General features: G+C 31.2%; 3 protein-coding genes across 3 annotated transcripts in view; 1 reads left to right on the top strand and 2 right to left on the bottom strand.

The window, feature by feature from the left end:
* The window catches only part of HELRODRAFT_104950 (hypothetical protein), a gene marked incomplete at its 3' end in the record, with an annotated part of 3,682 nt that extends 2,872 nt beyond the window's left edge, over positions 1–810 (top strand). Inside the window, exon 5 of the mRNA XM_009013886.1 lies at positions 35–810. Within this exon, the coding sequence (XP_009012134.1) occupies positions 35–809 (775 nt within the window). The remainder of the gene's footprint in view (positions 1–34) is intronic.
* Positions 811–4,460: 3,650 nt separating this feature from the next.
* HELRODRAFT_186290 (hypothetical protein) lies at positions 4,461–8,760 on the bottom strand. The gene is made up of 6 exons (XM_009013885.1): positions 8,553–8,760; positions 8,238–8,410; positions 6,895–7,002; positions 5,527–6,112; positions 5,019–5,472; positions 4,461–4,896 (listed from the first exon to the last, which is right to left on the bottom strand). Exons 1-4 carry the CDS (start codon positions 8,644–8,646, stop codon positions 6,056–6,058), a joined length of 432 nt encoding a protein of 143 aa, XP_009012133.1. The 5' UTR covers positions 8,647–8,760; the 3' UTR covers positions 4,461–4,896; positions 5,019–5,472; positions 5,527–6,055.
* A 1,774-nt stretch (positions 8,761–10,534) lies between these two features.
* Positions 10,535–12,884, bottom strand: HELRODRAFT_183871 (hypothetical protein; the record flags this gene model as incomplete). The annotated part of the gene is made up of 5 exons (XM_009013884.1): positions 10,535–10,591; positions 10,701–10,735; positions 11,302–11,379; positions 12,563–12,684; positions 12,826–12,884. The coding sequence occupies 5 exons, from the start codon at positions 12,882–12,884 to the stop codon at positions 10,535–10,537; spliced, it is 351 nt and encodes a 116-aa protein (XP_009012132.1).
* Positions 12,885–14,791: the final 1,907 nt, after the last annotated feature.

Raw genomic sequence — 14,791 nt, 5'->3', positions numbered from 1 at the left:
GCCTACCTCTTGTCCTAATCATCCAACTTAAAAGGTTCCGGCAGGTCGCTGACGACAGAGTAAAACTGCACACAAAAGTTGACTTCCCAGTCAAAGACCTCAACATGAAGCCATTTCTACGTAAGCCATCGTCACCCTCGCCATCGTCTGATTATATTTACGATCTTTTTGCTGTTTGCAATCACCATGGTGACCTGCATAACGGGCATTATACAGCATATTGTAGGCACCCATTGAACCTATCGTGGTACTCTTACGATGATAATAAAGTCAATTCTTTGCCAGTCAGTAACATTGTAACGAGTTCTGCATACTTACTGTTTTACGAAAAACGAAGCCACGCCTCTGATTGGTCGGCTGATTTATACCGCCTTCTTAGTGGGCAACGCTCGACCAATGAGAACGTTCCTTTGAATGCGTCGACCAATGACATTTTGGGAGATTACAACGTGGAGAGCAGACTGTTGAGAAACAGTTGCAGCATGTCTGTTGATGCACTGAATGAGATTAACGACAACGTCAACAACTACAACAACAACTGCAACAACATCAACAACAACAACATTAACACTAGCAAACAACAAAATAATGCAACGACATCAATCGAGCCAAAGAAATTTTATAGGACGCCGTCGTTAAATAAACCACCGATTGCTTTGTCTAGGCAGCCGATAATAAAATCAAAAACCCTGCATAACGACAATGTTAATATTTATAATAATAATAACGATAATAATAATAATAACAGTAAAAACGTAATTGTAAATAAATACAGCAGTTATGGTTATGATAATGATGGAGAGGTTGATGACGTCATAATTAAGAGTAGGAGTAGGAAGGTATCGAAAAAATTTTCTTTGCCGTCATACGCAACAACAACAACAACAACATCAACAACAACATCAACAACAACAACATCAACAACAACATCAACAACAACTACTACATCAACAACAACATCAACAACAACTACTACATCAACAACAACTACATCAAAGCCATCAGCAGCATCAACAACAAAGCCAACTAAAACGTCAACAGCGTCAAACGCAGCAGCTCTAGCAGCTTCATCATCGTCGTCGCCATCTTCCATCTTGAAGCCGGCAAACAATTTGAAGTTCGAAAAAGTAGAAGCATCATCGTCGTCGTCATCATTATCATTACCACCATCGTCATCATTATCACCACTTTACTTGTCCATCAATAATGAGAACAAGAGGAGAAGCAATGCTAGCAAGTTCAAGGTCGATAGCCTCTTCAAGCAGGAATCAACTGTGTGATGATGATCACGATGACGTAATGATGATGATTATGATGTAGAAGTTCTATTATATGCTGAATTATGATAAATTGCTATTACCATTACTACTACTGCTACTTTTACTACTGCAACTACCGCTATTGCTACTACTATTGCTACTACTGCTACTACTACTACTACTACTGCTACTACTACTACTACTGCTACTACTGCTACTACTACTACTACTACTACTACTATTGTGGTTTTCTATTCATTTTTATTACTTTTATTATTATTATTATTATTGAGAGATTGAATGCAGTTGCAAATTTTTATTAAATTGGCATATATTTTTATGAAAAATTCATATTGAGCGTATGCATTTGAAAACACAAATTCTCTTTATAACGTATGTCTGTATAACAGTTACTTGTGAAGTATATGTGAAAGTTTAACTGTAATAATTTAAAAATAGTTAAGAGTTTAATGTTTAAAATGAAAAATTAAATAATTTTTACAAAGGCGTTTTTGATCTGTCTGTGTGAATTAGTCGTAAATAGAGAACAAATCTATGAAACATACTTGAAGAATGTAAGAAGTGTACTAGGTATTTTTATTTTATTATTTCTGTTACTTCATTCGCTGATACTACCTAATATTAACTACAGAAATGCATTGTATTGAATTCAAATTCATGTGCAGTTCAACTATTGACCTTTCAAATACAAAATTTTTTAATCCCAGATGAAAAAAATGTACAATATAGTGTTGAGAAATATTTACAAATAAATTGTTTAGAAGAACGTAAAAAAGAGTGTTAAGAAGAATAAATAAAAAAGTGTGGAGAAGAATGTACAAAATATTGTTGAGAAGAATGTTCAATATTTGTTGAGAAGAACGTTCAATATAGTTTTGAGATTATAGCGTTGAGAAGTATGAAAAATATAATGCTGAGAGAAGCTTAAAATATAGTGTTGTGAAGAATGTATAATATAGAGTTGAGAAATATTTACAAATATAGTGTTTAGAAGAACGTAAAAAAGAGTGTTGAGAAGAATGAACAAAAAAGTGTTGAGATGAATGTTATATATAGTGTTGAGAAAAATGTTCAAAATAGCGTTGAAAAGAACGTACAATATAGCATATCATAACATTCAAATAATTAGCGTAGATTAAAATCCAGATGCTCATATCTAATATGTGATAATAATTTAAATGTCCAAAAAACATTAATAATATGAAACAGTATTGAAAAAAATTGATAATAAAGGAAAAAAATTACAATAATAATAAATGTAAGCTGCTGTACCAACAATATAATCGAATATATATAAAAGCATTATGTATCTATCAATCTAACGTACAGTCCTCATTGCCGGTGCCAATGACCACCAATTCACCCATCACACCATTCGTCACCTCAACCCGGCCATCACCAATCCAGATTCACGGCATCGTCAACTGCAGTCAAGCCTCGTAGCTACAACATCCTTGTTGACCCTGAAAACTATTAGATTTGAATAAATTCAAATAAACACTATGTTCTATTAGATCTGTTCAATTCATCTTTCGCTGATACCCTGTTAGATTTGTTTAATTCTGAAATTGTGATGATTGTGGATATCGTTGCTCCTTGTCGTTATGTCAAATCTACTCATGTGTCATCCGCCCCTTGGTTTGACTATGAATGTCGTTCATTAAAACGCATTTGTCGAAAATTAGAACGATTGTATAGGAAAATGAAGAATGATTTTAATAAAAATGCATGGCGCTTAGCGTTAAAGAAACGATAAAAAATTCCCCAAAAAAAACAAATTTTGGTCTAAACAAGTTGATTCGTTTAAAAAACAACCGAAAAAATTGCGGAATATCCTCGACAAAATTTTATCTAAAAATCACAATAATAACCAATCAAATGATTTCTCCACAAACGATTTATGTACTTTTTTTTATCAATAAATCGTAGCACGACTATAGAAAATACTAACAAACCAGTCCGGTTTGAATATGTTCCTAGGGTTATCTTACCTGATTCAATTGTCAATCTTTCCAATTTTTCAAATGTGCACTCCAGATGAATTGCTTAAAATAGTTTGTGACTCCCCTAGCAGTTCTTGTTCTCTTGATCTGATTCCAACATACATAATTAAAAAAATTATGGATTTGTTTTTTGCCATTTTTGACATATTTTGTCACCCAATGTTTATCAACTGGCAGTTTTCCAAACCCTTTGAAACATGCTATTGTAACCCCACTTCTAAAAAAATCAAGTTTGGACGACAACGTTTTATCAAATTACCGTCCTATCTCTAATCTTTCATTCATTTTTAAAGTCATTGAACGAGTTGTTATCAAACAATTGTTACAGCATTTAAACAAAAACAATTTGTTGCCAAAGAACCATTCCGGCTATCGCCAATATTTTTCCACAGAAACTGCAATCATGGATATTTTCTCCCAGTTGTTCTCTTCAATTGGCGGTCAGTGCGTTACTTTTTTGGCATTACTTGATATGAGTTCTGCATTTGATTGTGTCGATCATGTCTAAACTCTCCACAAATTTTTTTCCACAACTCTATATTATACATTTTGTATATAAAAATAGAAGGGACAAGCGAAGCGGAGGTGTTGGTATATTCATAAGGCATGACGTCCAATTTGTTGTGAATGATAACAGTGCATTTGATGAAGAAAATGTGTGAACATTGAATCGGGCATGCTTCATCTGGGGTGCACTAAAATTATCGCGATGTACCGCCCACCTAATTATAAATTTGAGCCTATTTTTAAATAAAATCTATTTGATTTTACACCCCATCAAACCCGCCGACAAAACTGTTAAAGTGCCAAACTACGAATCTGCTGAAGTTAATTCACACACACAAACACACAACAAACACACATACAAGCAAACATACATACAAATAAACAAGCAAACATACAGACATACGTAGACAGATAAAACAACAAGCATACAAGCAGACCGGATGAAACAGCATAAACATGCTACTATGGCTGATTAACCTTCTCCTGTTTTTAAATTGTTGTACGCTATTTTGGGATCAAAAACTCACTTGCCTGTGCACAGACACACAAACACACGCACACACACACAACACAAGTATCTCGGATAGCGAATTGAATTTATCTCAACTATTTTTTTTTTCTAAATATATTCGAGTGAGTAAAAGAATAATAATAAAATTAACAACAAATAACAAAGATAAGATAATTTTTTTCTAAAAAAAAAATCAATTTTGAATCTATAAACATTTTGAGGGAATAGCAAACGAATAGAAGCAATAGCAGTCGAAGTACAATTCCTTTAACGACGCAAATTCTCACCAGTAAATCTGCACATACCATATAGTATGTTTAGAATTATATAACTACCTTGTAAGTATAGAAACCATAATTATAAGCATAATAAATATAATTAAGTTTCATAATAAAAACCATAATTAAGTTTAATTATAAAACAAGAACGATGGAACCAAACAAATTTGGATAAATGAATGAATAGAAACAAAGAATACTTTTTATCAATAGTCTAAACTACTAATACTACTTATATAAGATATATATATATATTTATATACATATATACACATATATATATATCATACATGTATATATACATACACTATATGTATATACATAAATATATCATATATATATATATATATAGACATATGTAAATATACATAGTAATATATATATATATATATGTATATGTATATATATGTATATATATATATATATATATATATATATATGTAAATGATTTCATTGACTTTGAAATGACTTTGGAATTGAAAAAAAATCCTCATCCAATTTTTCATTGAATAATGAATGATTTTTAATGGGACAAAGAAAGAAATAAAATTACACCAATGAAACGTCGAAAATATGTGACAACATCAATAAGACAACAATTAACTGACTGATTAATGAACTAATTGATTAATTAAGTAATTGATTAATTAACTAATTGATCAATCAAATAATTGAACAACTTTAAAAGAAAAATTCTTATCTTCGCAATCTCACCTATATTTAATCAACCTCTGAATGGAGAGATAGCACGCTTAGTATTAAAATAATTCTTCAAAAATCAGCAACGATCGAAATGAGAGTCACGTAAATTCATTTGGAAGTTTAAGAAAAAAAAAATCACACATCACCAAAAATATATCATATATACACATATACACACGCACACGCACACACACATTCACACACATACAAAAATATGCCAGCATCAACAACCTGACTTAACTAACTAACTAACTTCTTCGCCATCATTAAAAATACATCATCAACTGGAGAAAATACTTTTAAAGGTAGCAAAGGGAGAATCAAATATATATAATTATATAATAAAATATATAATAATTATATATATGTATATGTGTGTTATGTATATATGTGTGTGTGTGTGCGTATGTGTGTGTGTGTGCGCGCGCGCGTGATCTATCATTCAACTCTCTAGGCTAAGCTATTGAACTTTAGAATTTTAAGAAGTGTTTGCTTAGGAATTTTTAAGTAAATAATAACAATTTTAAATAATAATAATAATTATTATATTATATTATTATTATAGTAACATTAGTAATAATAATAATAGTAATCGTAGATGATGGCATTATAGCTATGCACTTCACATTGAAATAATTTATCACTAACATTACACCCATCATAATTTCATAAATAAATGTATTTAATAATTACCTCATAATTATGGTAATTACGTTCATAATTTTATATAATTTCCGCTGATGATGATGCTGATGATGCTGATAGTGATGGGTATTATTTCTCATTCCTTTTGTAGTACCTCTTGCAGACGACATCCTTGGCCTCACACGTCTGAAGATTTTAAAAGTATTGAAAATAATTTCAACTTCAATATATTACAACAACAACAACAACAACAACAACAACAACAGTAACAACAACAACTTCTACTACTACTACTACTACCACCACCACTACTACTACTAATATAATGATGACGATGATAATAACATCTGTTAACATAATTAGATTGATCAATCTTACTGTATGTATATATATATATATATATATATATATATATATATATGTGTGTGTGTGTGTGTGTGTGTGTGTGTGTAATAAACATGTCAGTAGTAAGATTCCCTAACTTCAATCTAACCACAATACTGATGGTGTACCATCATGATGTTGAATTGAAACTCAATGGCCGATGATAATGATAAGAATGTATAGATTAGATAGTGGTGATTGTTGATCTGAGAAAAAAACTTCCAATGAATGAATGAATGAATGAATGAATGAATGAACGAATGAATGAATGAATGAACGAATGAATGAATGAATGAATAAACGAACGAATGAATGAATGAATGAACGAATGAATGAATGAATGAACGAATGAATGAACGAATGAATGATATCAACCAAAAATAAATAGATGAAGAGAATGTGGAAGAATGAATTAAAGAATAGACAAACACCCAAAAATACTAGCACACACACACACACAAATACTAACCGACAAACAACAAAGAAACACTCACACATACAGAGAAACACATAGAAACACTCATAGAGACAGAAAAACACGTAGAGACACTCACACATACAGAGAAACACGTAGAAATACTCACACAGACAAGTGTATTGTCATCTTGAAGTTCTCTTGTAATGGTCGATGGTACAATTCCATCGCCCTTCTGGACCTGGATCAACTTTCCATCCTTCAACTCTATTACCGTCTGTGTATCATTATCATTATCATCATCATCAGCGTCATCATCATCAGCATCATCATCATCGGCAAGACATTTGCCCTACAGGAATACAACAACTTATTTGAATACTTCAACATGCATGTGCAAATTGTACGTACAATGTACAAGAATATCTAGGCACATGTACACAGCTTACAAACCCATTCAAAATAAAAATAAGTGCTGTTGGGTCTAAAGTTTGAGTTGCGAAACTACTCAAACACTCACTTACACACAACACACGCACACTCACACACACCACACCACACGCATACTCACTTACACACACCACACCACACGCACACACACACACACACACACACACACACACACGTAGCATAAATGTTCTTGCTTAAGTCTAAGGGTTATCTTAAACATTTAGATAAATTTTGATGGTGGTGGTGATGAAGAAGAAGTTGATGGGAGCTAATTAGGGAAGTCATTGTTATCAGAATTGCTACCTTCATCATGTTTGACATCATCATCCTATTCAACAACATCATCATGTCTGGCTTCATGTATTTACTAAACAAAGGATTGACATTCAAACATTAATTAGAAACCAACTACATCTTAAACAAACTATGCCACAAGAATCTAATAACCCAAATCCTGTATATGAGTTTGTATGAATCATTTTTATAAAATTCCCTAACTCAAGGAGCCACAAAATTAATTACTCCTTAGTTAGTGCAACTAACATTCTATTTCAGCTACAAAATCAATTTACATAACCTTTACTTTCAGTCAAATTGAATTATAAAAAAAAGCTATTTATTAAATATTTAGCCGTGATAATTGTTAGAAATCAGTAAAGTTACCTACCTAATTTGCCTATTGTAGACTGAAAGATGCAGTTGTAAGATTCCACAAATATACTTATCTATTCATACACACACACATACACACACAAACACACACACACACACACACACATATATATATATATATATATATATATATATATATATGTAATAATTTTGACTTTTAATGCAAGACTTTAGTAGCTAAAGAGTAAAAAGATATAATGTTTTAAATGAAAATAATATAGAATTGAGTGACCCATATAAGATGAAATTGAAAACTCTTACATCACATTACAACATTATTTATTTCATTTTATTTCATTATTAGTTATTTAGTATAAACAAATTAATAAATAAACAGAATGATTAATAACCGAAATAATAATAATTATTATAAATAAGTAATGCAATGACCTTTGGCTTTCTGCCGTCAGCTGTCGTTTCCACAAACTCTTCCCCTAACTTGAACTTGATTTCATGAGTGCTGACTGATGATTCGGACCTTATGAAAACCTCGTCCCCAGCTGCTCCTATCTTCACGTCTGGCTTCACAGTGGACCCCAGTTTTCTCATGACGAATCCGACATCTGCAAAAAATATTAATAAAACAAAACTTTTAAACTGTATTTTTTTGCAAAATTTAAAATATAAATCTAAAAAACTCTAAATAATTTAAATATTATAAATAATAATTAATAACATAACATATAAAACAGCCTGACAACGCACCGACAGCCTTCATGTACTCGTCAAATTTTTCACTTTTATCGAGACTCCACGTGCCAACCAGTTTGCCTAATTGGGCTACCAAAGCATCGGCCATGTCTGAAAATAGCTAGAGTTCACTAACGTACGACGAAGAACGGCAAATTAGTGCTTAAATAGTAGGCCAGTTAGGGCGAGCAGACCGGTCAAATTAAATCAATGATCGCGTGATGGAAGGACTTAAAGACGCAGCGCTCACTTTTAAAGCATTTTAATCAGCACTGCACTCTGTACAAAGGCTTCAACTATGTTACATATATCATTATATTACACACACACATACATATATATATATATATATTTATAAGTAAGCATGTTATATTTTACACTAAAGAGTCAGCAAATAAATTAATTTAAAAAATTACTCTTGGAAATTTGATACATGATTTATATTACGAACATAAGAAATCGATAAAGAAAGCTGGAAAACTTGATAAAAAGAAACGCAACAGTTTGATAACTTGATAACTTCATATATATATATATATATAATAAAATATAACATATAAAATTGATTGATTGATTGAACATAATAGAATATATATATTCTATGTATATTGTATATGGATAACCTCTATCGAATTCGACTAAATGTTTAAAACATTATCTTGCTTAAACTTACTATCAAATATAATTCTATTCACTCTCTCTCTCTCTCTCTCTATATATATATATATATATATATATTTTAGGTTTAGACTATCATAAATACAGTTATTGTTTGTAAATATCAATCAATCAATCAATCAACCAACCATTCATCCAATCAACTAATCAACCAACCAATCGACCAATCAATCAACCAAATTGAATGAACCAAATAAACGAAAAAAAAAAAATAAATAAAATATAAAATATTTTCAAGGCTTGTTCAAACTCGAACAAACACTTAACCGTACAGATTTACAAACTATTTCGAGATTTTAGTAAAGAAAGACAAACACAATGGTTGCTTTTATTTGAATTCATTCAAAAATGAAAAATGACAGTTAATTAAAATTTTAAAAACGTCAATTTTCTTTAAATTCTTATTTTAAACAAACAAATAACAAAATATCGACCGATAAAAAATAATTATCCATTATTATTATAAACACTCCTTAGTAGTTCTCGGAGAATGATTCACGTAACAATAACATTTAGTAAGAACAGTTCACAGCATAACATAATGACTAAATCAACATACCAAACAGTAATTATTTATACATGCATATATACAAAGTAAATCAAGAAATATCCAAAAATTATATAACCAAATTAAAAAAGCTAGAAACCAGTCAGTTTTTAATAAATAAATAATTAAATAAATAGACATTATTAAAAAGATTGTTCAAAAAGGTATAATTTAAGGCGACGACGAGAATAAAATGTAGTTTGTTTTGTTAGTGTGGTGATGTGAAATGAAAACAAACAAACACATCACAAAAAATTACTAAGAAGTCGCAAGAATAGTAGTCAGTCACCTACCTACAATTAAATTACTCTCAGGGCCCTAGCTTACTTATAATGATTAACTCAACTAACCTACCTACAAATTTGTACGTCTACGTTTTAAGAATTTTAATGTTTCAGGTATTATATTTAACATATTTTAGCGTTTTTATTTTACTTGAAACTTTTTAACTAATGTTAAGCCCTAGCTTACCTACGATTGTTCAACTCATCTCAATCCCTAACTTACCTATGATTTAAATTAAAGTCCGGTAATGAAAATAGAAAGTTGAAGAGAAACATAACAACAACGACATCGAATGAAAGGTTGTTGTGTATATGTGTGTTGTATTGATGTATGTGCGTAAATGTGTGTGGATGAATGAGAAAAATATAAACGGAACAAAACTTTACTTCAAAAATAATCGTTACTAGATGTCATCCGAACTTCAGAGTGTCAGTCGAACAGCCAACGAGCTGATTCTTCCTACACCACCATCCTCATACGTAAATCATCATGAGACCACCATCTGAAACGTGCTGACTCCCACCACGGCCCACCTCTCATCATTCTGTAGACAAATTTATTAATTAGCGTAGTGGTAAATGAATGTTACAATCTTAGAAGAAAAAATTATAAAATAAAAATAATAAAAAAAGTAAAATGTAAAAAAAACTTACTTTCGTCCATTCGACAAGGGAAGTATGTTGAATGCCTGAGTGAGTGAATGAATTAATTTATTAAGTAATCAATCAATAATTTAATGATTAAAAAAAATAAATTAATGGAAAAACAATTTGAAAGATTGAGTGATAAAATGAATGAATGAATGCATGAATGAATGAATGAATGAATGAATAAATGAATGAATGAATGAATGAATGAATGAAATGAATGAACGAACAAACGAACGAACAAACGAACGAACAAAGAACAATTAAAAGACGAACCTTACTTCAAAAATTGTCGTTACTTTATTCATTGCACCGACCACCATCATCTGGTCGGCACACAAGATTTCGTCCGAACTTCAGCGTCAGTCGAACAGCCAACGATTCTTCCTACACCACCATCATCATGTGTAAATCATTATGAGACCACCATCTGAAACGTGCTGACGCCCACCTCTGCCCACCTCTCATAATTCTGTAGATAAAATTTTTGAATTAGCGTAGTAGTAAATGAATGTTAGAATCCTAGAAGCAAAAATTATGAAATGAAAATAATGGCAAAAAAGTATTTTAAAATAATAAAAGGAGTAAAATGTAAAAAAAAACTTACCGTCGTCCATTCGACAAAAGCAGAATGTTGAATGCGGTCCGGTTCCTACGTTGTCTTCCAAAACTGGTGCCAGTCCTCCTCGAGATTGTTGTTGAAACAGAGCCCGTGTTGATGGAGAAAGATAAAGATTCTCATCAGAAAGCTTAGCGGTGCCTGCATCTCAAATTGCTTAATAAAAATAATCCTATCTACCTATTCAATTACCTTATCTAATATATATTAAATTGTTAATGGTACGATAGTCGAAAGTCCCCTTTCATTCTCCCTCCTTGCACAGAGGTTCACCGACAGCCAGGGCACCGGATAGTAAACCATTGCCGTGCGGATAGTAAACTATTGCCGTGCGGATAGTAAACCATTTGCCGTCCGGAAGCCGTGCGGGTAGTAGACTATGGCCGTGCCGCATAGTAAATCATTACCGTGCAGATAGTAAACCATTGCCGTCCGGATAGTAAACCATTGCCGGTTCACCACTGGCCACCAAGGCTTACCTCTGACAACAGACTTCGAAATTCAGAGTCTATCGGCTATCGTAACCTCAACTTACCTATTCATTACAATTAAGCCCTAGCTTACCTAAAAATTAAAAAACTCAAGAGCCCAATTCATTGGCCAATCGGCACCCACCCCACCACCTACGTAATGCCTTGGGCTCCAACTTAGTAATAATAAAATAAAACTTAAATCCTAAATCTATTAATGAGTATGTGTTACAACGTAGCCTTAACTTACCTATTCATTACATTACTGCCCTAGCTTACCTAAAATTACAAAACTCAAGAGCCCAATTCATTGGCCTTTCGGCACCCACCCCACCACCTACGTAATGCCTTGGGCTCCGACCTAATAATAATAATGTAAAACTTAATAATTAACCTACTTATCAATACACTTACAGCGTTTTAATTTACATTACAAGATTGTTCCTATAATTACATTATTGCCCTTAACTACCTATCCCATTAAATTACTCTCAACCTTAATAATAATAAATTAGAATGTGTAATGAAAATAAAATAACGCTCAAATACTAACATATGTGTTTATGCATGTATTTGTGTGTGTGTGTAATACGCTGATGCGTGTAATATGGGTGCAAGAAAAAAATAGAAACGATAAACTTACGCGCCTACCTATTCAACTACATTAATGTTGAATGTCTCCTACTATCCTACCTACAATTAAAATTAAACATATCTAACCTACCTATATAGCTACGTAATGTAATTGTGTGTGTGTGAGTGCGTGTGAGCATTCTTACTTAATGTTAAATTACAGAGAAAAAAGAATAAAACGTATCCCAGCCAGGCGTGTATTCTTTGCCACTGAATGAACGAACGTAGCCTGACATCTTCCATGATGAACTCCTCTGGGAGCTTCAACCTGAATGAAATGTATAAAATAAAAAATCTTATTTAATTTAATTTAAATGAAAATAGAGAAACGAGCCGCTGTGAAAGCCGCAAGCCGGAAAAGCCAGCCAACTGGCAAAAAAAGGAACCGCAAAGAAACCGTAAAACGAACCCCAGCCGGGCTGCATTCATGCCTCTGAATGAACGAACGTAGCGTGACATGACAACCATTCTGATCATCCACAATAAACTCCTCCGAAAGCTTAAACCTGAATGAATGAACCTGAATGAACCTGAATGAATGGAAAAATCTTATTTATTTAATTAAAATGAAAAAAAAAGAAACGCAAAGAAGCCGACCGGTCGGCAAAGAAAAGAACCTCCAAGAAAGGTATCTATATAGGATTTATGCTCTATATAACTCTATATAACTCTATATAACTCTATATAACTCTATATAACTCTATATAACTCTATATAACTCTATATAACTCTATATAACTCTATATAACTCTATATAACTCTATATAACTCTATATAACTCTATATAACTCTATATAACTCTATATAACTCTATATAACTCTATATAACTCTATATAACTCTATATAACTCTATATAACTCTATATAACTCTATATAACTCTATATAACTCTATATAACTCTATATAACTCTATATAACTCTATATAACTCTATATAACTCTATATAACTCTATATAACTCTATATAACTCTATATAACTATATATAACTCTATATAACTCTATATAACTCTATATAACTCTATATAACTCTATATAACTCTATATAATAAAATAAATAAAAAAATAAATAAAAAAAAATAAATAAATGAGATCAGACAGACTGCTTCAAGCGAGGCAGAATGCCTGATCTGATTTTCATGTTGTCTCAGCTCCTATTTATACTCCTTTTCAGCCATACATTTTCATCATTTCAATCATTCACATCAGTAAAAAAACTTATTTAATGTATGTAGTACATTATTATACAGTCTTCACCACAATGCAAACCGTATTAAATTGACGTCATCGAACGAACGCCTTCGAAACTTTTTGATTGGCTGGTTTAATCTGCTATATTGCTTTTTATATAAACATTATCTTATTAATTATTAGTATACATGGATTCTAGTCACTTTATATATATATATATATATATATATATATATATATATATATATAACTCTATATAACTCTATATAATTAAATAAATAAGATATGTATAAAATATAAATTCATTATAAAAGCAACAGTAATCAGTGCTACATAAATACGCACGCAGTTCAAATTTTTCTGGGAGAATTCAAAATAGTTTGAAACCACGCCTTGCTTAACATTCGATTCCAAGCTGAGTCAAGCCAAGCTGAGCCAATATGCGTAGATTTATAAGCGCTTTTAAATTAAAATTTTACTCGCTTCATATACGAACATCCCAATATAACAAATTCTCCATCCAATTTTCATAATTTTTTTGATGTTTTTTAATCAATCATCATCATCGATATCGCAATGAAATCAAATTGAAATTTTTTTAAATTGTCATTAAAAGTAACTAGTATATAGTAAAAAGTTTAAATTTTCCTGAGAGAATTCAAAATAATTTGAGACTACACCATAACACAATTGTACAATTTGAATGTGTAAATACAACATTATAAATGTATTATATCTACGTATATACCTACGTATATACATCTATCTATCTATTTTTTTATATAGTTTTGCCCAAAGGGAGGCCTATTTACCAATATACAACACTTTCTTATGGGTTGAAGCAGGGATATGCAAAGACTAAATTTTTCCAATTAAAAAAATTAAAATTTTAAAATTTTTAATAAAAGCAATAATCCGTAATTAAGTAAATATATGATCGTAACTTTTGCCCATGTAACTAGAATAAATATAACGGCCTTCGCTCACTTTTAACAGTCTAGCAAGGAGCTTACTTCAGTAGTGGAGTTGGAGGGTGATTTTTTATCGTTCGAGTCAAAATTAATGATCGTATATTTATTTCGGAATATTGCTTTTATTTAAAATGTTTTAAAAGATTTTAAATTTTTTAAATTATTATTCAGTTTGGCAATTAATTACTTTTATTTGGTATAAATTTAAAAAATA

This window comes from Helobdella robusta, assembly GCF_000326865.2.
Source record: "Helobdella robusta unplaced genomic scaffold HELROscaffold_122, whole genome shotgun sequence".
Lineage (NCBI taxonomy): Eukaryota > Metazoa > Annelida > Clitellata > Rhynchobdellida > Glossiphoniidae > Helobdella > Helobdella robusta.
Note: the sequence above shows the minus strand (reverse complement) of the source record. Positions and strands in the feature narration are given on the sequence as shown.

Excerpts from the sequence above, each read along its gene's own strand:
- HELRODRAFT_186290 (XM_009013885.1), bottom strand. The coding sequence starts at position 8,646 with ATGGCCGATGCTTTGGTAGCCCAATTAGGCAAACTGGTTGGCACGTGG. Across the intron at positions 8,411-8,552 it reads CGAGTACATGAAGGCTGTCG|ATGTCGGATTCGTCATGAGA; the intron begins GTGCGTTGTCAG and ends TATTTTTTGCAG. Across the intron at positions 6,113-6,894 it reads ATGACAATACACTTGTCTGT|ACGTGTGAGGCCAAGGATGT; the intron begins GTGAGTATTTCT and ends TAAAATCTTCAG.